The sequence below is a fragment of the Aspergillus clavatus genome, genomic scaffold (assembly GCF_000002715.2).
Source record: "Aspergillus clavatus NRRL 1 1099423829791 genomic scaffold, whole genome shotgun sequence".
Lineage (NCBI taxonomy): Eukaryota > Fungi > Ascomycota > Eurotiomycetes > Eurotiales > Aspergillaceae > Aspergillus > Aspergillus clavatus.
Genome location: NW_001517108.1, coordinates 242,896 through 266,522, shown reverse-complemented (window position 1 = coordinate 266,522; position 23,627 = coordinate 242,896). Strand labels below are relative to the sequence as shown.

The following is a 23,627-nucleotide window of genomic DNA, read 5'->3' as shown; positions in this document are numbered from 1 at the left end:
TTCACCGTTGAATCGGCTCGCTTTTCCAATACTTCCTCTTTTTTTGTTTTTTTCTTTTATTGCTCAGTTAACTTTTCGTTCCCCCCCTGCTCGGGCTGTCTTCCGGAGATGTTCTACCTGATTGCTGCTATCCAGAAAGAAAGCGAAAGTCTAGTTCCTATACTCCTTTGTCCGTACCTTGGATGCTTAATCCTCCGGTTGACAAGGGTATCTCAAAAGTCGAAAAGAACCGGGGGGGGTCTGTCGGAGGAGCCGCAAATGGCAACAAAGAGAAAAAAAAAAATATAGATAGATAGATAGATAGATAGATAGTAGGGGAGACGGAATTAATTGACAGAGTTACACCCTCGGATGTGACGATGATCCGCTTTAGAATGGACGTTAGACAGAACTGGTAAACAGTGGTGTCTCTTTCGCGGCTATATTGACAAGGTTAATATGGGTCAGGTCCAGGATGGGGCAACTCGATGAACCCTGATGGTTTTTGACACCGATGACACAATCATCACCTACACGGAGGTTTGGCCACAGCGCGGGGGGTAAGATCTTAATAATGAGTAAATAATGAGACAAGGAAAAAGGGGGGGCAAGAAGAAGAAGTGAAACTGTTACTAACTCATTCGTAGCAGAAAGAGAAGAAGATCAGGATGGAGGTGTCGAATTGAGGTAAGATATGCATGCAACCATTCACCGTGGATGATGTACCCAATGTAGCCTCAAACGATAGCTAACTAGTAACTACCTACTCTATGGTTCATGAGAAGAAATTCCAAATTCTTCATGACTATCTTACAATATCCTTTCTTTCAAATGTCCGAAACCAAAGCAAATCCCGCGAGATCATGGCTGCTCGTATACGAGGATCAAAACATAAAGATAAATAATAGAAAATAATAAATGAAGATGATAAAAAAGAAAAAGAAAAAGAAAAAAAAAAAAAAAAAACTGCAATGTCTGAAGAAAACCTTAGTGATTCAGTAAGTACCTAAACAGTAGTAGTAAGTAGTATCTCGTCGCGCTACGAATATCTATGGATCGACGATGGGGAACGGAATGTATCAAAATGAGGTGGAGTTGGGCCAGTCTTCCTTTTTCCCGTCCACTCACATTTGTGAAAATGATCTCCCGTCTGATTGGGCGAGAGAGCAAATCATAAATCATATCAAATATAGAATTTGGGTTTATCAGGAGGAATTCTCAGGATGCCAAATGCAAACTTGCAAAGTATCTGTGATTTTGTTTTTGTGTCGATTCGACCGAACCAAGCCGTTTCGAGGAACCCCTCCCCCCCCCCAAAATCAACAAGGCCAAGGTTATCTATCGACGGGGATTAGATTGAAGGATAACCAACAAGAAGAAAGAAAAAAAAAATAAGCCGAGCCGACCAATGGCTCCAGCCCAAATTGTGGCGTAACACTTCATACTTTTAGATACACACTCACTGGACACAGTCTGCAGCCCTGCCACTGCATGAGAAGATTCGGGTTCCCGGAGCTGATAGGTTCACCAGTGACGCTGGCTGCAATGGCCGAATGTCTCGCGGTCACCGAAGCGAAACATTTGCAACAGGGTTCACGCTTCTCAGGCCAACCTTCAGGGCTCTGGAACATCAGACGACGCCAAGGGTCATTCCTCCGTGATCCGTCCTCTGTATGGATCTTTTGACGAGAGTCAAATCGAATCGATCAGGGCTGTAACGAGTAACGAGTAATGACTAGGTAGATAACTACCTGATTAACTAAACTGTAGAGTGTACACTGTCCCATTGCAAGTGGAGCACTTCGCCCAATGGCCCGTTCTCCATCATAGAACCCACTGTTCGCTTCTTGATTTTCATTGTTGTCTAGTTTTGGATTATGATTCAGGAGTGAGGACGGACCACGGAGGAAAGATTTTCTTCAAGGAAGCTTCGTGAGATGGACCACTGATCATGCCGGTAGCAGCTCCATATTCTAATTCAAGAAGGAGTCTTTCGAGCCATTGATTGAATCACAAATCCTCCCAGGTCCAATAGTCAGTTACCGAACAGATGAGAAAGAAGCGCTCCCCAGAAATAAATTACCTGAGCTGGTCTCGACCCTTGACTCGTCTCTGTCTCTCTCTTTCTCACGCGGTTCATCGCCTCATTACTCGTAGCTAATGAATCAAGCATGGGGTCGGGATTCCTTTTTTCCCTGTCAGATCAAGCATGAAGAAGCCTGTCTTAATTGCCTCAATGCAATAATAGCATGGGTAAAAGGATCACTGCAGGTCCTCGAGCAGCTCACTACGACATTCTGCTTGGAAAGTTGATACTTGGTACTTGGTAGCCTCATCGGATAGGCTGACTTGTGCTAATGTAGACTGAAAGGAGGAGAGAAGAAAGGGAGGTGGGGGGGAAAGGAAAACCAACAACAACGGACGCAATAAACGGCGTCTATTGGATGCGGGTGCGTCAAGTCGACAGCCCAACCTGCAGTGGCTTGCAGGGTGAACCGTGGTACTGGGACGCTCTGACCAATCCTTGTGGAGCGTTTTCCTGCTGTCTAGCTCTTCTGGTCTCAGATTACACAAGGGTGCTGACGGGACGGTCAGCTTTTTACCCAGTACAGAAGTCGGTGTTGTGTAGTTGAGTTTTCGTTGACATTTGGCTTGACAGCAAGCACACGATGTGTGTGGGTCCCCGAAGTCAGTCAGCAGTCAGTACTATGTAAATAGTAGTACAAAGTGCTTTTCGACTATCAGAAGAAGAATAAATAATCAAAAAACTTGTCATTATTAAGAAGATTGGTGGGATAATCCCAGGATGGAAATGTGTTTAATCTTCATTTTTGTTTTTCTTTTTTTTTTGGTGGGGGGGGGGTGTCAACTGTCAGGATCAGAAAGTTTACCTAGAAATCATCCTGAAGAGTTTCCGTGAATCCTTCCATTCGAATTTTGGCTTTTTTTTCGAGTTCAGGTCACGCTTCAAGGAGATTGTCACACATGCATACAGGAAGCATACATAGTACATACACAACCACGCAGTCCAGATACCAATCTGCAGAAACTGCCAGCACATATCTGCATTCATGAGATGATCTGCTGGTTCATTCCCCCCGCTCAAACATATAGAAAAAATAATAAAAAAAGAATATTCAGTCCAAAAAAAAGAAAAAGAAAAAGAAAGCAATTCTTTTGCTACTCTATCTGCATCTATCTGCCTGCAGTGCATCTTGCGCAATCATTATGTCTTTCCCACCTCCTCAGACAGTGTATGTGGCTTGCTTTTTTTTTTTTTTTTTTTTCCATCCTAGAATTTCAGATGTTATCTCTGCATATGCCCGTGAATCAGCCTTCAGAAAGGTACGTAGAGGGCGTGGTGGTCTGGAGTGCTGCGAATGTGATAGTAAATTAGTACGGAGTACTCCGTACTAAGATCCTACGCATAACAGCCGCGAGGCAATCTACAAGCACAAATGCACAATCATAGCAGATCCGTACTATGACTCTTTGCCCCAGAATCGGCCGACTCATGGGCTTTAGTCCGAGCCTGCATGCCTCTAGAGTCTGGCAGCCTGCTACTGTAATAATTCCCATACTAATTGCGGTAGATGAAGGGCGATGACTGGACCGAACATGCCCAGAAGGCCAGGAAAAAAAAAAAAAAAACAGCCCCCAATATTTCCAAGATCGTTTAGGGCCTCCAGCCACGACGAAGGATGGAAGTCTTGGTAGAACCTGTCAGGAGACAGAACCCGAGAAGATGCATAGGTTGATCAGGCTAGTGGACAGTAGTCATCATGAGTAAGTTTTTTGAGTTCTCATCCTTCAGCCTGACCGCGTGCGTGCCACTGCCACTGCCACTTGGATGCCACTATCCAAGTGGCAGTGGTGGGGGTGCATGTTATCATGCTGGACGCCTTAGGCCCACCATAGTAATTAGTAAGCCTATACTTCATCGAGAACTACGGAGTAAGCCTCCAGCAGGTGTGTCCGGAGTAATCAAAGGGATTTCCTAATTGAGAAGACTTCGTCATGTATGGTCACAGGAATCACGGTGGGTACGAGTACTGTATCTTATGGATACTACCTACTATGGTATTGATGAGATGAGTTGAGCATCACAGACATGAGGCAATAGAAGAACCGAGAGTCAGTGAATCAATTGTCACTGGCAGATGGCTGATGAATCTCGCCTAATGTTGAGACTGACCCCTGGTCAAGTGGTTTCGAACGACTCAGGGCAATGTCACATTGTACTTTGCAAGTACATAGTAGGCAAAAACTGTAACATACAAACAACCTACAAGCAGCGACCTCCCTCCCCACTCAAATGGAGACCAATCTTCAAAGGCCAACTTCCAACAGGCTGAAGGAAATAAATAAATCGGACTTGCTTAGCACTGCCATAACATTGATTCATGGTGTCGCCTAGCAGTCTGATGATTGGTTTCGGACTGACAAAAAAGAAGGTTATGGAGGTGAAAAAAAAAAGAGAAAAGAAAACGTCAGCTGTTTTGATCTTGCCTTTTTTTTTTTCCTCTTTTTTTCCCCCTTCCCTCATTGCGGGATCTCAGTAGTTAGTACAGAGTAGTGAGTAGTAGTAGAGTGCCTAACTACTCCATACTACTAAGACTAGGAGGATCCTCCAGAACGCGGCATGACTGCCTACCTCTTTGTCTGAAGATTTTCATCATCCTCGCATCATGGCGAAAATCGTTACCCCTTCTATGTACTCTGCTGTCGACGCAGTACGTAGTATGTACTTGCACGGGAGCTCGGAGGGGGCGCGCGCCTAGGTAAAGAGAGTAGTACTTTTTTGGGGGTTCAGATAACACCCCCTCCTCAATCGCGCAGACTGATATTTCCAGAGTCAACAGGGGGGGATTAAGTGGCCTCAGTACCACAGAAACTCGATTTTGACCAAGGTTGATTGATTGATGGTTCCATCGCTCATCCGCCAATTTAATAATTAATAAAAAAAACAGTCAGTGCTGGGGAACGGTGGCGGGTGGCTCTGACGCCTGTGCATAACTAGGTAGTTAGATAGCACTACTCACTCCGTAGAGAGTAGGTAGTGGTTGGAAAATTGCGGCACAGTCAACTTGCGCAAGCTTCGAGCCAACAATACAATTGCGTCGCGACCTGCCAATTTGCCTGATGATCAATCTGCAACTGCAACATGCACATGAGATAGGACAGACATTCGAATTCCGTCGGTATGAAGTACTTAGGTACTCACTTCCATACTCTCTCTACGGTATTATTGACCTCTGGTTGGTTAAGAACATCTCACGCGTTTCTCCCCTTGCTGAACAAGAACTTGTTGCTTGATCACATGATGCTTGTACAGCGACCACCCCGAAACAGAAAAATCACAGCAGGAGAAACCTCGGAGAAATAGATTCCTATTCTCCTTGCTGCAGCTGATGGGAATGGGATTACAGTTTATAGCTAGCGGTGACGGGATGACCGCATCTGCCTGTCGATCTTCGGCCGATGTCTTCCTTCTGCTCCCGTACACGAGACAACCAACTCCTCCAAGTACGACAAAACCGTCGATCCCCGTTCTGGTTGACATAATTGCTCTCTGGCTCTCTGGCTCCCCTGGTTTCTGCCCAAGCCAAACTAGATGGGGGCACTGTAGCAACGTTAATCGATCCCCCCGACCAGGGGGGGTACAAATCCCTGTTCTCTCTCCCTTTTCTGTTCGCTGTTCTGTTCCGTGTTCCGTCAGTAGATTGAAGAACCCCCGTCACGTCACACGCATACCCGCAGACGCTTTCGATCACGTGAGAGTATATTGACGTGGGCAGCCCGCGTGGCTTCGTTTCCTGTTGGTGATTTTTTTTTAGAATTCGGCGGTGAATGGTAATACCTGGAATCCTGGATCCAAGGGAGCTAAGTTGAGAGTTTTGACTGACTCGTTGTGTAGGCGGGTTGCGCTGTTATTGGTTGGAAGGGATGTATATTGTTGGCTCCGGAGTCCGATCAACCTTGCTTGATACTAGGTAGGTATTTACTAGTCCTCTACTCGGTACACTTTACAGAGGCCGCTAGCAGCAGGCGTTGTCGAAGATCGATAGGTCATAGATGGCGATAATCTATCAAAGGGGAATAACCGAGATTAAGGTGACATCGTCGATATGGAGCAACTTGCTAGGGCCCAGGGTCAGTCAAGTCAGTGGTGAGTTGGTTCCCTAATGTCTCCTGAGGCTCAAGTCCAGATCGTGATTGTGAGCCGTGATTGTGAAACGTGATCATGTTCGCCTGTCGGAGGCTCGGGGCTTTGTTGTGGTCCGCCTGGAGGCTCCGTGGCCCCCATTACCCGTATTCCGGTATTGGATTCATCGGGTTGAGCCCCCAGCCTTACTTCGAAGTTCGAATAAATCAGCCTAGTCGGGGCACGGCATCTCCACCTGGTAGCCGACGAAGGAATACGGTGCTTCTCATTGGCGTGAGCCGTGGGAATTAACAGCCTGTTGTAGAGGGAGTCTCCAAGAATGGGCCAATTCTCACTGATCTGATGGTTGAGATTAACCGAAGGAACAAGCGCGAACTGTGCTGGTCCGCGGAAGTTAACTATAATATACTACCTAGGGTATAGTAATACCATACCTTACACCGACTACCTAATAGCACCTACCTACTCTGCAAAAGAGCTCAAAGCCTTAATTTATTTCTTGATATTACCTCCTCGGTGCGAGCGGCCGACCCCTAGCGAATGAGCAGGTGGACTGCCGTTTTGCATAAGTACCAAATACCAATTAACTACCATCCGGTGTAGGTTCTAGGTAGACTATAGATATCTGCCAGCTAGCACTAAGATAGTATCCACTATCGACTCCGTACTCAGGCTTCAAGTTTGAGGAATATCATTATTGTCAAGCAGAATCGAGACCGATAGCGAAAATGATCAAAGTTCAGATCAACAAATGAGCGATAGAGCCGGCAGCCGATCCGCCGAACATCCATAGCCCATCGCCCTCACCGTGCCACTGCCCACTGTAAATCGGAGGTGTCTTTCCATCGTCCGATGTACCAGGGATTACAGATGACAGTACACACTACGCAGTCCTGTTGCGGTTGAGCCATCTCGGTTGGATGGACCCCAATATGCCGCTTACTGAGTCTTGGCCCCAGGATGATTGACCGTGCAGTTCATGCCGCTATGCAATCTGTTGTTTATTCCAATTGAGACGAACCGGTCACGAAGAGCCATCTGGTCAGGGGGGTTGCGTACAACGACCTGAAAAATGATTCTTGACCTGGCCTGCACGTCCGCTGTACGCTATGAATCAGAGACATATCTAGCGATGAATTCCGGAAACCGATGGTCTGTCCGCCATGATGGCCTCAGCCAAACATTTCCCGGTGTGATGTGTGCGCGCTCTGAACACTCAGGGCTATGTCATAGCTCAGATCATCATCCCTTTTCTGCGAGCGATTGCTATTCACTCTTCAAATTGAGCAGGAATGGCGTTCGGGATCATACACGATACTCCATGGTCCATCCTTCTCTGCCAATGGTTATCCAGCCTTCGAAGCTATGGTCCAGTACGCGGAGTGGACGGGAGATCCCTTTGATCATCAACTAACTTCAGTAGGCGGGACAAAAAACATTCTAGTCATTCTTAGTGACGCACTAGTCATTTTGATGGAGATACTGTGTAGAACTGAAGAAGGTCCGTAGTCCGTCTTTTACGGGTTCTCTTCCGTGCCATATTGCGGCGTTCTGATAGTGGGATCGCCGGCGGCACTTGTCGAAGCCACCACGAGCTGGAATGGTCATAGTTCCTCATAGCGGTAGCCTCAAACGGTTGTTCAGCGACTTCTGCTGTGTTTAGTATTCAATTGCTCAAGGCTCATAATTCGAAGTCTCAATGTGGCCAATTCCCATTCCTGAACAGAGGCCACCTGTCTTTCACGCGGCCGAAGTAAGGGGCGAGAAGAGCAACCAGTACCCGGCTTCTCCACGCAGAGTTATCTTGAAGAATGGTTTGGAATGACAGGTGATTGACGGCTTTGCGGGCATCATGCGCTCTGCAGTGGACTGAGGAAAAAGGCTGTCACTGAAAGTAAGTCCACTTATCATATTTTGTATATGGTCAACCTCCTTACACCTTGAAGACAAATCAGCGTAGCGTTCTTTGGTGTTGTGTGACAAACAGGGCGTACACCGTGCAGTTTATCTGAGCGTGGGGCATGGAATGCCTCGCTGAGAGGAACAGATGCAGAACTCTGGACAGACACCTCCCCTTCGAGGCTGCTTCAGGATATGGTCTGACCGTCGACGGAGCCGGATAGACATTGACATGTCCCTTGCCTTCTTGTTCGGCCTGAACATGTGGGACAAAGATGCACGAGGGGAACTTAATGTGAAGGATCTCAGTGGACACCCGGCGCAGTAGTAGTACGAATCCTTCGAACCTCAACTGGATTCTGGAATCGCATCGGATGATATCAGCCTTGTTCTTCACCTACTTGATTTCTTTTTGGAGGTTTGATCTGTTGGTCATTCATTATTATTGTACTCCGTAAGCAATGACTACTGAGTCAACGACTCTCCCCGGATACTTGGTGCTATTCTGCTCGCATTCCCGAAAAGGAAGGACTCTAGGGCGGACTTACATCGTGGCGTTGTGGAGGACTGAGTTCTGACACATGCGATGAACTCCTATTGCTGAATGAGAAATGCTGCGGAATCCCTCACTGCTGATTTGCCTTATATCATTCCTTCAGAGTCTGTGCGAATGTCTGAACATCTTTGTAAAGTGCAGAGGATGGTGAGAGAAATTCACCGTTGACCTCTGAGTGGTAAGGTTCCTAGTATGGCTGATTCCTCTGCCCTCGTTTCGCCCCATTGTTCTTTACTACTGTAACTATCCAAGGTATGTACATGAATCATGACCATTTATCATCGACAGCAACTCCGAATATCTCTGCTCCTGTCAGTGCCTGAGTGGCTCAGTGGTAACTGGTAAATAAACAACAACCTGTGTATTTTACCTGTTTTGTCATTAGTTGAAGCTGGACCCCTGCACCCAACACGTGGGGCAGCTCTCCCATTATCCATAAGTCCTTTTACCAAGGCTCCAGCATCCGAAGTTAGAGTAAGTAATAGCGCTATGCACCTGAGCCGACTTGATTCATCCCATCATTTATCTACCCATGTCGCATATATGTAGCTTGACTGTGCCGCAATTTGGAATGATCCTTACCTTTGTCAGTTGTCCAACAGAAGATCGTTCCAGACCATGGATCATTATTATCGCGCAAGGTAGTACTGCTATCTTCTTTCCCCTGGTTGCTCCAGCTATACTGTGTATATTGCGGCGCAGTTGATTATATTAGTGGGTTATAACGGGGGTCATACTATTATTCTTGTAATCTCTCTCTATCTGTACCAATAATAAAATGTACCCCGAGTCCAGACATTTCTGTAACCGACAACCGTATTGATACCCACCTACTTTACTGACCTGAGCCTGGGTAAGTGGGCAGGTCATGTATGAGCGTAACACAAATATAGCCACTAGCACTAGCACTCTTGAGTCTTGACTCTTCACGGACAGCCGTTTCGATCGACAGTTTGACGATGTGAGATTCGATTCTGCTGTGTTAAAAGATGCCTTGGAGTTGGCTAGCTTTTTTTTTTCTGCTAAAAGTAAAAACATGACTAATAAAAAAAAAAAAAAAAAAAAGAAAGATATCTGATTATTCACACTCCCATAACCTCTTACCTGTTTATCTGATTTGATTATGACCTTCATCATATCCATAACTCCACATACATCAGTGATCTCATTTTCTGCTGATCACATCCCCACTCGCATTAAGTTACCACTTTTATCTAGTGTTGCTTCCTGTGACAGTGTGACTATTATTATCAGCAAGAGAAAAGAGAGAGAGAGAGAGGGAGAAAAAAGCACTTTGCTACCAACTTGTACAAGGTTCTGTTCTATCATGCTACTAATGCTCGACCATCACACCCTCATCCAGAGTGTCGGGTCCGTAGGTAGTATCGGCCATGCAGGCATCAGACGGTCGCTTGGAGCGCAATCAAACATGGTAATTAATAATCTGGGATCAAAGGACCTACAATGCCTCCTTTTGGAGTACAGTTCATAGTGACTTAACTTAGTGACTTAGTAACTTCTTACTGTAGGCTGTAGGTCTGCTGCACTCGGAATTAGGAGATTTCGGCCGCGAATCGGGTTTGGTCACACTCTGAGTCTTGCATCTGAACTATTCCATTGTCTGCTTTTTTTCTTTTCTCTTTTTTCGATCAAGGTACGTTGTCGACAGGGTACGGAGTAGAGAAGTTAGTTACCTGAGGCACTTAGGATATCTCTCTCTCTCTCATATGACTCAAAATCATTCGAATCCCCTATCTTGTTGCTGCTCTGATCCCCCGGGTGCTGTGTCATATCCCTGCTGATATGCAGTACTCTGTATGTATGCTTATATCGCTTACCACTACTGTTTTTTGTTTATTTGAAATTGCTGACTGCTAGTTGCTCCCCCAGTCTCAATTCCGGTTCCAGTTCTCCAGAAGTCAACATCAACTCCGAATTCCCGTACTTGGAGAACGATGCTCCACCGCGGCTTCTTCTTGAGGCTGTTTTCTTTGTTCCACCACGAAAATGCGGAATTGATTAGAAAATCATCGTCCAAATTTACAAAATCAAATCCAAATTAAAAAAAACCCCCGTCAAATCAATCTCTTTGGCGGACCTTCTACATCGGCGATGTCCGTTTTAATCCACAATAATAACTTTTTTGGCCTCAGCGACTCAACAAGCTACCATCGTATTTTGTTTGGTCTCTGTCGATGGAGACAATAAACAGACTATTGTCTACATCCGGAGTAGTAACTCAGTAAACAGTTCCTCATCCCAGCGCCCAAATCCCCAAGGAAAGGTTCCGCCATAGACAACGAACATCGTGGGGTTTCGACTTGTTTTTTTTTTTTTTTTTTTTTTTTTTTTTTGACTTTGTTTCCCCCCTTCGCTTTTCTTTGTTTCGGTCTCTATCTTGGTTGCTAGCGGTAGATGGATAGAGGCTGATCGTCGAGTTTCGCATATCCAGTCGGCTTTGGCTCAGAAGCCGTTTTTTCCCACTTTGTTCGTGACTACTGCAAAGGACTCCGTAGTAGTCTGTTGTTGTCTTCAAAGGCCTGGACCATGGACTGCTACACTTCTACTCCATACACTATCGATCCATCTATACAATCATTAATCATCAGTCCAGCAGAGAACAAAGAATAAACAGCTCCGGCTATTCTTCTGGCGATCGTGTCCTCCCAGAGCTATGAATCACATCATCAGAGTCAGGCTGCGTAGCCGGACTCCCCTCCTGTCCCAGCCAGCCCAAGGGGGGGAAGAGCCAGGCCTCATCGACCTGGCTGGCTACTTCGTATTCTGACAAACTATCATGCAATAGTATACCCCCCCGTGACATGGACAAAAGTATCTGTTTACATTAGGGGGAGTATGGCGGGGATGATATCTATCTATCTATCTACTATCTCTGCTTGCTATCTTGGGTTTGGAAGACCCTGTCATGATCAGGCCATATGTGTATCAGATCAACCGTTGGAACGCGGATGAGATCTTGGAAGCATGGCTGTCCTTCCATCCGGATCCTTCAGAAAACATAATATATTGCGTGGGTTGGTGTGAAGATGTTGAGGCCGGAGGAATCCCGCGCGTGCTGTGGTATTGTATTTCGTGGTATCGTACCGATCTGTACCGTATGATATCTGACAGTAAGCCCTGATTCACGTCAAGCTGTTTTGCCCTATCCCAAGAATGGGAAACAGTTCGGTATCAACTGGATATGGAACGTAGGAAATGATGCGCCAAAATAATGTAAAGACCTTCTCAGTACACATTAAGTCGATCATAATGAGAGACAGATGGATGAAATGCTGAGTGACCTTGTGTTGTGTAAACAGTCGTATGCACGCACGCACAGCTTAGTCCTCGAAGCCGCAGAAAGCATCAAGTGGAATCGACCGCACTGTGTTAGTGATCGAAACCTGGTTCAGGACGTATCAGGCTCCTAGAGTACAAGCTGCTGTTGGATATCGCCATGCAGTTCAGGAACGTCAGAGCAAATCAGACCCGAGCAATGGAGTCCTGAGTTTCCCTTCCACAGCATTAATATATATCCTTGCCTGCGTTTAGGGTATGTAGTAGAAGGATGGTGACCTTCCACTATCGAGATCAGTCTCCTCCTACTATACGCCCCAAGGCACCCAGAACATCCCTGGTAGCTGTTATTGTATGGCTGAGTCACACTCAATATCCCAAATACTGGGTAGAAGAGTTCAGGGTTCAACATCGCGGCGTCGGCGAACCCCATGGGATGGGGGATGAGTTATCCTTGTGTATGCGCAAGGCCGCGCCTTATGTGATTCAAGTTCGGTGTAACGCGCCGCTACTGGTCTTGGTATGAGGTATGGCAACTGACTGGATGTAATTCGAAGCAATTAGCATTGGAAAGTGGTGGGAATGGTCAATAGGGATCTACTCGAGGCGTAGAATCACCGCAGAACTCACAGCACGGAGAGCAGCATCAGCCACGAGTGCGAGCATCAACTTGACCAAGGACCACACACACGGAAGACTCAGCGCTACTTCCTTTGCTGATCCATCTATAATCCATGGTGAGAATTGTAGCTCCAGACGCGTTCTGGTCTTGGAAATGACATTCCCATTTTGCAAGGCTGTGTGTGAATCGAATTTCTGTATTGCGAAAAAACAAACCCGGCTCGGCCAGCTTCGTCTGGCTAGGACTTGGGTAACCGACTTCTCAGGAGCTGCGGAGAGCGAGAATGTACACATGGTATCACTGGATATCAAGCCGTAGTTAGCACAGCCAGTTCCAACGAGGGTGTTGATGGGGATCAAAGCGTGGGTAGCTAGGGAACAGGGAGATCTTACTTTCCTCTGCTGTGTTGGGTCCGATGCTCGTCGACTTGCTTGGGAGACGGCCGCGGTACTGAAGGCTGTATCCGACAAAGGGGATGCCTATGGAACGAAAGGTATTGAGCCTCGTTGAGTCATGTTCCTGGTAGGGAAAGTGATGTTGGTAGTTCTCAAGGATGGATTGGTCCGATACATGATACCCCAACATCGACCGGTTTTCTGATAGATGCACAAGGCTGATGGGCACACCTCTGGTCTCTGACGTGTCACTGATATACAAGAAAACGAAGCAATCTTGACAAGGCTCTATCGCAGGGCAGTGCTGAAAGACATTTACCCTGCATTTACTGAGTCATGGCAGTAAACAACCATCCATCAACCCTATGTTGAGATTTGCTAGCTTGGGCTAAAGTACAACACCTATCATATCATCCCATATGCTTTACGTTCTGAATACCTGATATTCCCAACACCTTGTCCAGTTGTAATTCCGTAACCCCCAAGTACCAGCACGATACATGGCCCCTGCGAATCTTGTTTGTGATGCTTAGTCGGCATGGAATCCAGTGGCGAGCTCACATCTGATGTAGTAGAAACGTTAGTAAAGCCATACTGAGTGATCTGCTCAATGTCTAGGAAGACTCACGGGTCAGCCGCGTGCTGGATATTGCAGTGTTCCCAATCAGCGTCGCGAATGATCGCAGCTCGGAATTTGACGGCATCGTCAATGGTGCAGAAACGGAAGACGACATTACGAGCCTAGAGGAATTGTCAGCATGCAAGCCTTCGAACAGTAGCTATCCTGTGTCTACTCACGTCGCCAGGAACACAAGAGTCCAATATCTTCTCCACTTTGCGATTGTTGTTCGTAGCGAGCTTGAGGAGCTGTGCCATGGTGATACTCATATCGACACCGATCGCGCGCACAACTCGAGTACTTCCAATGGAAAGGTTGAAGGAGAGCTGGGAGCTGATCACGTCGACCTCCGTACCCATTTCCACAAAGACAGTCTTCCTCTTTTCTTTGTCGAGGTCAATGCCATTAGGGTATTTGTCGTAGAAAGCCTGGCAGGCCTCGTGATCACAGAAGAGAATGTGAGCATTGCCGGAAGAACTGATGGAGATGCTCTCAATCATGCCACCGTGGATCAGGGACAAGACTTTGGCAGGGGTCGCCCAAGAAGCAGGTAGTCCTTTGATAATGACACGTCTTACCTGCGCAGCTGATCAAATCATGAACATGTCAGTAACATCTCCAACAAGAGGAAGCTTAGGGCTCTTACTTGGTTTGCCACGCGTCACAGGAGTGCCCCAAGTCTTGAAAGTGGCCAGGTTCTCACGATCTTCCTCTTCTTCAACAATGGTGCTATCAGAGCCTCCAGTAGCAGTAGCAGCGTGAGCATCCTGAGGAGCTGCGGCAGCGTTGCCACGAGGGACAAACTCGGAAACACCACCATTCAGTGCCGAGCAGGAAGACTTGGGAGTCTCGGGGCCTTCACCCTGGCCAGGCATTGAAAGGCTATGCTTGTTCTCGGAATCATCGCCAATCCCGTTGTTCTTACCCGAGTCGGAGTCTGCTTTATAAAGCAAGCTGTCAGTTCTGATCTCTTAATGACTGGAGATGCGTTAAAGAAAGAGTCCGCCTACCAGTGGGCCACGCGTCGTTGGGGCCAGACGCGAGCACAGGTTCGTTGGTAGTGGGCTCACCACCAGAAAAGGCACCCCAGGCATCATTGTTTTCATTCTGCTGGCCAGAGCCATCCGCAGTCTGAGTCTTGCCCGCAGCTGCAGCCTCAAGAGCCTGTTTCTCTCTAAGAGCTCGAGCAAAGGCCATGAAGCCGGCAGCATCATCCACGTTGGCAACGGGAAAATCCTTCGAGATCTCGGCCATCTTGGATGGAGTGTTAGAATTGAAAGAACGGTGATCCTTACTCGGTGTGTTGCCCTGGGAGCGAGTAGGTTTCACTGGATTAATGTGGGCAGGAGTGTCAATGTGTGTGCTGGAGGATGTCGGTGGTGGTTTGTTGATGGGGGTAAGGTAGTATGACTGTTACATTGATTTTGTGGGATTAACTTCACTCTCATAAAGCATAGGAGGCTGGGCTTTATGTGGGAAAGGGATTTTCACAGGCAGATGCATGGACGACTCTGTCTTGGAAGGATCTGATAGAAATCAGATATCAATAGGAAGGGAGACGAACCTGAGCGGACCTGGTAGTTCTTGTTTTGCTATCTGCCTTGGGTGCGTGCACACTCTCTGTGAGGCCACCTGTTTTGTTCGCCATGACATTATCAAAGGCATCACACAGCATCTCAGAGACCTGCTTGATATCAATCTGGTCTGTCATCTTGGCAAATTTACCCACAACAAGGCCAACAAAGGAGGACACTACTGAAAACATATAGAAAGTTCTGATTAGGCTCTTGCACTGCACTGCTGAGGAGTGAAATGAGAAGATGACAAAGGGTATGATGGAGAATCACGTAGGATATACCTGGGGGTGGATGCCTCTTATAGCTTGGGGGATTTTCATGCCTATTGAACTGCTAGTGACTGCATCACAGAAATTCCCAGTCTACTGCACGAAACAGGGGCATAAGGTGGAGATATCCGGCTCATCCCATCTGAAAGAGTGAAGATGGCTGGTTATTTTGTTCGCATCCCACAGAATAGGCACATCGTTGACGGAGAGTTCCGTTAATGGATCAGAAGCATGAATCGCCAACGTGATGTTTGCAATGACGCACCATACATAGAGCCATCCTGGAGAAATCTATCCAAATATCAAAGCAGGTATGGGAGATAGTCTACAATATGATAGGCGAAAGCACTCCTGAAGATTAAATTTCTTAGTTATGTACTCGCTATTAGAAGTTTGGGACAAGATAGAAGTAGGTATCGAACAAGAGGCGAGGGCAGGGACCAGTCAAATCATCTCAACGGCACTGGAATATTCTCATAACCTTCCTGGCCCCCCTTGCGATGTTCAACAATGACTTGGAGCCCTCGGCGGCCGCAGTAACCATCATTACCAGCAATACGATCAATGAGTTGAAAGGACCCGCCATCCTTTGCGTTGGCATCCGGGACCCAAACATTTTCCTGGACAGTCTGACCAGGAACCTCAGCCCGCCGTGGATTGTACCAAGGCAATCCAACCAGACGATTCCCAATGTTGTGGATGAAGGAGTAAAGTTTTTCGAATCGACGTGTTGTCCCAAGCCAAGAAAAGGTCTTCGTGTCATAGGCAACGCGGACGAATGGGTTCATATAAATCCCAGTATCCGTGATCTTGTCTGGTTCCATCTGGGGTTCTTGAATGTCTGCATGAATCAGACAGCACTCAGAAGCTTCCCAGAACAGATCATGCGATGCACGGAAACGGGATGGGGCACAATCAGAATCCTTGCCCCCTTTGTCATGCTGGAAGAATTTGGCATCAAAAGCGACCATTCCGCCCCAACAACTGCGTACACGCACTGCGTCTTTCCCTGCTAGGACATCCTTTCGGCTATCGCCATGCCCAGCTGCTGAGAACCAAGGATAGAAGGGTAGTCCCATTCCATAGCCCTGCAAATCACGGGTGGCGTATGTGTCATAGAACTTGAACGGATTGATGAAGTCGACCGCACAAGCTGCGCGATACCGAGCAGCCCCGCTTTCATCAACATTGGTGGAAAACAAGAGTTGGAGAACATCGACTGGATCAAAAATCACGTCGTTCAGGTAAAGGAGTTTATCATAACGCGTGGCGGGATCATCTTCCAACGGTTTTAGAGCACGGTTGCGGACTTCGGCCAAATACTCAATGCGTTTGATACGCTTCTCGCCGCCGGGAATTGTGACTTTGGGTAGATGTTCCAGTTCCAGATGCTCTTCGCTTACGATGGAGCTTTTGCTTGGGATTCGCTTCGCAAAATTCCGCAAGGCGCTATCACCCTCTGGTCCACTATCGTTCTCATAAATACTCAAGAACACATTATCTTTTCCCAAGAGATCAATCAATTGCAGAACTCTGTCACCCCATTCACCCCCGGCTAAGTGCCCTCCCCGATCGTACAGACTCGCCGCGATGAAGACTTTCTCGTTGCGAATATTTCCTCTGCCCGACGCGGTCGATTTCGACACCGCATCCCTGAGAACCGAGTAATGCGAGGGCGGCCGGGTGTAGGAGGGTCGGAATATCGAAGTCAGGACAACGAGAGCTAAGACTATCCCGGCGACAACATGCAGGTAAAGGCATGAGCGGCGAAGAAGAAGACGTCGATAACAGCTGGGTCGCGACGCGGAGAGAATGCGTCGGGAAGGTTTGAGACGGCGGTAGCCGGTATAAGTAGACGAGAAGAGCCGTGACAGGAAAGACGACCTATTTAAGAGTCGTCTGGGCCTCGGGGGGGCCTGTGATTCGAAGTCGGCCTCATCTAGATTGAAAGTCCCCTGGGAGTCAACTGAAGATCGAGCATCAAGCTCGTACTCATCTGGGTGGAGCAAACGGGCAGACATGACGGACAGGCGTCATTAGCTGCGAGCAGTTGGCCAGCCCATTCCTTGAGGACTGAAAGTGCCTCGTTACCAAGTCAGTGTTGGTCAATGAGAGAGACGGCGCGAAGATCGCAAGCACCGTCATGTCATCTTCCTGACTTGGTCTGAGACTTAAGTTTAAGACACGAACTACCCAAAAGGGCCAGATTATGTCAGCCTCAGGCACTCAGGCATCCAATGCCAAGACCCAGCCGTCCAACAGCTTGAAGTCTTGGAGATCACTAGACGATCCACGCCATGGGCGTTTTTTGTTGGTCCAGTGACTCCAGTCAGCTTTTAACTGTTCCAGAAACTCGTGAAGAACTTTGAGGGATCATGTAAAACTGTCAGTGGCATATTGCAAGGCGATATTTCCCGATGCTTGTTCCATGGACATCCCCAGTTCGCCAACTAGTCAAGAGCATGGCAAGCTCCAGATTTCGCCGAAATATTCTCCGCTGAACGTCCGACGTCAGGGTGCCACCCCACCAGTGACGGAGCGTCATAGGTGGACAATACCGTCATAGAGATCCAAAATCTCACAAATCGGTACGAAGAAAGGCTACTTTCACTTGCTGGTGGCTTGTCATGGAGTCTAGCCGGTTCAAATACGGGACAGCGGAGCTTTTACGGAGTACATCGCTGACACTTTTAAATCTCCCCGTTTCCCCCTTCCCCTCTCCCTCCTGCTGTTGTTCGCAGTTTATTAGTACCTGACTCCCTTTAGACCATTCTCTTTGGCGCATCCTCTTATTCTTCTCCTTCGTCTTGAACGTCTGTCCACTGGCGCATCTGTATCTTGATCAGGTCGCCACTCCCCCGGTTCCTCACAAGAACCTCCCCCCCCAATAGACAGCAGTCACAATGACACAAGCGCTATTCAAATTCGCCAACTCCTCCGAGCCCGTCCCTGGTGACGGTCACCTGCCTTGCCAGTTCTCGATAAAGACAGGCTCTTCCACGGATGTCTGGTCGAAACCACCCTCCACCGAACGCTTTAACGCACCGATTCTGTACCGAAGCGTGCCTCTCAAGTCATTTAAACGGGCACGAGTCTGCTTCAACGCCAATTGGCAGCAGAAATATGACCAGGGTGGCCTTATCCTTGTCTTAAACAACGCTGATGGGACTCGGAAGTGGGTGAAGACGGGCATTGAGCTCACGCACGGCAAAGCCCATCTGAGCACTGTTGCAAAGGATCGATGGGCGGATTGGAGTTTGGTCGCCATCCCGTCTGGCGGTGCGGCAGCAACCATTGAGATCGTCAGGGAACCGGACAACAGTCTGTGGGTTTACCTGGTTGAGGGTATCCAGAAGTCCCCTCTTCGTGAAGTTACCTGGTTCTTCGAAGACGACAGCATCACTGACTGCTGGGTTGGCGTCTATGCTGCGCGGCCATCAGAAGAGGGAGGAGACTTGACGGTCAACTTCGGCCATCTCGTCATTGATCTGAATGAGTAAAGAGTTATCTACATGTACAGAGTAGCATGTTACCGGGACGATGAAATGCCAGCGATTTTCGGTTTTGCAAAATTAGATTATTTTCACATAGAATGGTTTGAGGAATTTGTGTTCTGGGGGTGCAATTCGTGTCAGATGGACAAATATATGAGGCCAGTTAGTTGCACGATCATCGTAAGGCCTGGTTTACGGGCCAGTCAGCTCAGGTTTTACCTCAAGTCTCAACACGAGAACGGAGGCATGGATCATGAACAACACGCTGTCTTCACAATTGCATGGGCTGTATATTGCTGTGGATAAGCGTCTTGCAGGGATGCAATAACAGCGCCATATTTAGCAATAAATCCTGATCCTTGCGGGGCCATGAAGCAAGGATCTACGCTTGCTACCCGACTCATGTAGCGATTCGGGTTTGATGACCGATCCCAAAACGGGTATTAAAGGACACTTTATACGAGAGTGACTCACAGCAGTGAGACCGACCTGTTGTTTGTCGAGGAGGGGTAGAGTCAGTCAGTAGGAGGCTACTACTACTAGCCGAGTATTGGGGGACCTGACTGCTGAGAGTCTGGGAGGTTGACTGTTTGTAGTTTGCAGTCTGCACGGTTGTTCAAATTGACTTGATCTTCAGGCTCAGACCTCACTTGGCTGTGCCGTTTTGTTTCAGTCAGCTTGGATGGGCTGATGGGTTTAGACTGTAGGGTTTATATCTGGTGCATAGATATGTACTGTATAGATCCTGTATATTATTCTCTCTCTCCAAGGAATGGTCATAATTTCCATACATCAAGGATTGTACTACCTTAGACATGTATGAGATTGTGTATCTACTACTACTTACTCTGTTGTACTTCCTAGTAAAATAGCCGTAGTAGGTCGAGGACCATCGGGCCGACGCGGGAGGACAGGTGATCTTATCATATCTGATGATACTCTATCATCCACAACCCCCCGATTATTGCCACTCTGGAATTGTGACTCGAACATCATCTTTCCCCCACTTCTTTTTCCTCTCTTCAATCCTCCTCGTTTTTATCATCGCACCACGCTTGTCCACTCTGGCGATTCGTTTCTCGGCCTCCTCGATCCTCTCTAAATGGACTCCTCCCCTTCGTTTTCGTGATTCGCTAGCGTTACAGCTGCCTCTGATCTCTCCAGTATTATCCCCCCTAATCCGATTCCCGCATACCTTGAATGCCGAGCCGTCAGCACCCGAACGACTCATCTTATTGCACCTTTTCTTAAAGTCAAAGGGGGGTATGACAGTTCACGAAAGTCAAGAATCCTATAAAACAGGCCAAGGCTTCCCCGATTTCCTGGTGCGTCGGGGGGACCACATTACCTCTCTGGGCCTCGGGCGTCAAGCCCATAGGCTCAAGTGAATCTAATAGGTCTCTGCAACCCACGTCGATGTGCATAAGTGCGCCTGGCGATCTAGTCGAGCAGTTCAATCAGATAACGGAAGGTCTTCTGACTCGAGAGCTGGGTCCTTTTCTTGTGTGACCAATTTACACGCGGCTCCGGTTTTATCCATTCTGTTACATACTTATGAGGAGTTTCCTACCCGACATTTACCAACAACCAGCCATCCTTGACACTCCACTTGGGTGCCTCTCACTACATTTTCTTTTTCCTCGTCAAAGTTTCCGGGTATCTACATTATACGCTATTCGCGCATTGCTTTTTACAGGTGGATCTGACTGGCTCGGACCACGAAATACGAATATCCCTCAGCTCACTCAAATCCCCCCCGTCGGACGCTTTTTGTTTTTCAGGGCTCGGTACTGCTTAGCCCAGCTGATTGATTCGACTCTACATATATGCAGTCGTGCATCTTCTCGAGCATCCGTTTGCGTCGATAACCCTAAATGGACATCGTCGATACAAAAGAAGTTCATCGGAGTTTCACGTTGACATTTCCGGCTTGAGCGCAATGCCCCTTTTCGATCACCGATCTGGACCGTCCTATGGCACAATCAATCAGATGGAGCAACATAGTGATGATGAAGGGGAGCAACTTCTCCCGGAGCAGTATGAAAGTGGAAGCTGCAGCAATAATAACAGTGACATCGCGTCAATATCAGAGGACTCGGTGCAGGAGGGTGTACGAAAGATCGAAGCGATTAATATGACCTGGACTACCCGGTCACTGATTATAGCCTACATCAGGTTCGTTTCATCCCGTTCATGCAGGAGACGTCGCATCATACTGACCTTCCGCATAGCATTTTCCTCATGTCGTTTTGTACTTCCTTAGAGGGTCAGACTGTCATGTCGCTCCAAGCATATGCAACCAGCGCATTCAGCAAGCATTCTCTGATTTCTACAGTTCTAGTCGTTCAAAATGTGGTTAACGGTAAATGAGTTTTACCCGTCCATGTATTCATCGTGCAATCTCAGCTAACGACCCCGCAGCTGTTATCAAAACCCCCATGGCGAAGGTTGCGGATGTCTTCGGTCGCTTCGAAGCATTCTGTCTTAGCATACTCATATACGTTCTTGGGTACATTCAGATGGCCGCTTCAACCAATGTTCAAACCTACGCATCAGCCCAAATTTTCTACTCCGCCGGCTCCACAGGCCTACAGATACTCCAGCAGGTCTTCATTGCCGACAGCAGCAGCTTACTCAACCGTGCCTTTCTAGCGCTTCTACCCGAGTTCCCCTTTTTGGTCACCGTCTGGATCGGCCCGACCATTGCAGATGCGGTGCTAAAACACGCCTCATGGCGTTGGGGATATGGAATGTGGTCGATTATTCTGCCTGCCTCTTTCCTTCCCTTGGCCCTTTCGCTGATGTTGAATCAACGTAAAGCAAGGAGACTGAATCTGATCAAGTCGAAGTCTCCCAAACGCGGCGGCTTCCTTGCTGTAGTGCGCCGTACGTGGTACGACCTGGATATGTTCGGCTTGATACTGTTGTCCGCGGCGGTCACACTGATCTTGATACCTCTGACCCTTGCGGCTAATTCGAAAAATGGCTGGAAAACCGGTAGCATCGTCGCAATGATCGTCATTGGTTTACTCTGCCTTGTTGCGTTACCTTTCTGGGAAGGCTCCAAAAGACTGGCCCCCAAGCCTCTTCTATCTCTGCACCTGCTCAAACAACGAACCGCCCTCGCTGGCTGCACACTCGCATTCTGGTATTTTAGTAAGTGTTTCTCGCCTGGAGCATCGGAAGTCAATACTGACTATTTTCAGTGGCCTTTTATTTTTCGGTTCAGCCATACTTTTACTCCTACCTCCAGGTTGTTCAAGGATACGATGTTTCTACCGCGGGACGGGTGACGCAGACATTTGCATTTACCTCCACCATTGCTGCATTTACCGTATCGATACTCATCAAATATACTCGCCGTTACCGGGTGTTCGTCACAATCGGCTGCGTGATCTATATTCTCGGACTATTACTGATGATGATGACTCGCCAGGAGGGCAGCTCCCCAACACAGATTTTAGCGACGCAGATTGTGGTTGGCATCGGTGGCGGGCTGCTCAATGTTCCGGTGCAATTGGGCGTTCAGGCATCTGCCAGCCACCAAGAGGTCGCCGCCGCTACGGCAATGTTCTTGACATCCATGGAGATGGGAGGTGCCGTTGGCGCTGCAATCTCCGGTGCTGTTTGGACGCACAATATTCCACGCAAGCTTTTGTTATACCTCCCAGAAGGGAACAAAGGCGATGCACAGGAGATATTCGGCAAGCTGACCAAGGCTCTCTCTTACCCACTTGGATCACCTGTCCGGATCGCTATCAATCGAGCGTATCAGGAGACGATGAATAAGCTTCTGGTGTTGGCGCTCATTGCCGTTGTGCCCCTGATACCCCTCAGCTTGTTGATGGAGAATTACAAGCTGGATAAGGTCAGTCACCATGTTTTGAAGACCCGAGCAACGGAAAATCTTACTAATGGAAGTAGATGAGCGAAAATACTCATCATGAACCGGTCCCTACCGAGGAGGATGAACCTCCACCGGAGGGACATGTCAAATGAACTTGACCAGCCCCGGAGGCCTACCATCACTTATACTTAGGGCCGTGAGACACTTCGAGTATGACCATGGCCGACGTACTTGTTGTGATCAACGTTCATTGCTCAGCCCTCTAATGGACCCAGGCGAAAGCATTTGCTCGCCCAAGCGAGCAACCATCCATGCATTTTTATCGGCGTAATGGCTGAAGGAAAAGGGTTCTGTTACGACTTTTATATATAGACGCAGTTACGATTAGAATGACTAGACGACCATGATCGATTAATTAATCAAAGCCCACTGTTGCTCGGGTGTACTCTCAAAGACTCCTCCGTAGACAGAGAATAGCAAGTACGTACTCATCTCGGGAGAACGATATAGGGAGAGGCAAAGCCTTGATATCAACGCAGGGTTCCTCGCGCCAGCAAGCATCTTGCTCCTCACTCGTAGTACTAGATGAGTATGGATGCGTCGAAAACACAGAAACACCACCAGAAGTAGCTCTCAGTGCCTCGATCTCCTGCTCCTCTCAAAGCTCGACTGATCAGGCTCAGTTTCCAATAATGTTCTTCCGTGCAGCCTCGCTCTCAAGGTCCATGAGAAGGCCTCAAGGAAGGAAGAATGCTGTGTATACCGAAGCTTGAATGGATATCGTTCTGCACTTTTTTCTCTCTGTGAGACTTGATTTTTGATCCTCGATCGGGCTACATGTTTGATATGCACAGTTACTTCGGAGCTTCGGATTCACTACTGTCTAGTCTCTTTCAGGGGAACATAT

The 23,627-nt window shown here is 47.9% G+C and overlaps 4 protein-coding genes across 4 annotated transcripts, besides 7 other annotated features; 2 read left to right on the top strand and 2 right to left on the bottom strand.

Annotated features, from left to right (window-relative positions):
• Positions 1-284: 284 nt before the first annotated feature.
• Positions 285-312: a microsatellite.
• Positions 286-312: a microsatellite.
• A 596-nt stretch (positions 313-908) lies between these two features.
• Positions 909-945: a microsatellite.
• Positions 946-3,246: 2,301 nt separating this feature from the next.
• Positions 3,247-3,266: a microsatellite.
• Positions 3,267-9,645: 6,379 nt separating this feature from the next.
• Positions 9,646-9,669: a microsatellite.
• Positions 9,670-10,924: 1,255 nt separating this feature from the next.
• Positions 10,925-10,954: a microsatellite.
• Positions 10,926-10,954: a microsatellite.
• Positions 10,955-13,443: 2,489 nt separating this feature from the next.
• Positions 13,444-15,244, bottom strand: ACLA_068640 (uncharacterized protein; the record flags this gene model as incomplete). Its single annotated transcript, XM_001275261.1, has 6 exons — positions 13,444-13,477; positions 13,543-13,655; positions 13,713-14,119; positions 14,180-14,470; positions 14,544-14,943; positions 15,098-15,244. The coding sequence occupies 6 exons, from the start codon at positions 15,242-15,244 to the stop codon at positions 13,444-13,446; spliced, it is 1,392 nt and encodes a 463-aa protein (XP_001275262.1).
• A 584-nt stretch (positions 15,245-15,828) lies between these two features.
• Positions 15,829-17,400, bottom strand: ACLA_068630 (glycosyltransferase family 69 protein; the record flags this gene model as incomplete). The annotated part of the gene is made up of 1 exon (XM_001275260.1): positions 15,829-17,400. One exon carries the CDS (start codon positions 17,398-17,400, stop codon positions 15,829-15,831), a length of 1,572 nt encoding a protein of 523 aa, XP_001275261.1.
• An 882-nt stretch (positions 17,401-18,282) lies between these two features.
• ACLA_068620 (uncharacterized protein) lies at positions 18,283-18,879 on the top strand (the record flags this gene model as incomplete). The annotated part of the gene is made up of 1 exon (XM_001275259.1): positions 18,283-18,879. The coding sequence occupies one exon, from the start codon at positions 18,283-18,285 to the stop codon at positions 18,877-18,879; it is 597 nt and encodes a 198-aa protein (XP_001275260.1).
• Positions 18,880-20,812: 1,933 nt separating this feature from the next.
• mirC (siderochrome-iron transporter MirC) lies at positions 20,813-22,872 on the top strand (the record flags this gene model as incomplete). The annotated part of the gene is made up of 5 exons (XM_001275258.1): positions 20,813-21,048; positions 21,105-21,235; positions 21,295-22,029; positions 22,080-22,741; positions 22,798-22,872. The coding sequence occupies 5 exons, from the start codon at positions 20,813-20,815 to the stop codon at positions 22,870-22,872; spliced, it is 1,839 nt and encodes a 612-aa protein (XP_001275259.1).
• Between the last annotated feature and the right edge of the window lie 755 nt (positions 22,873-23,627).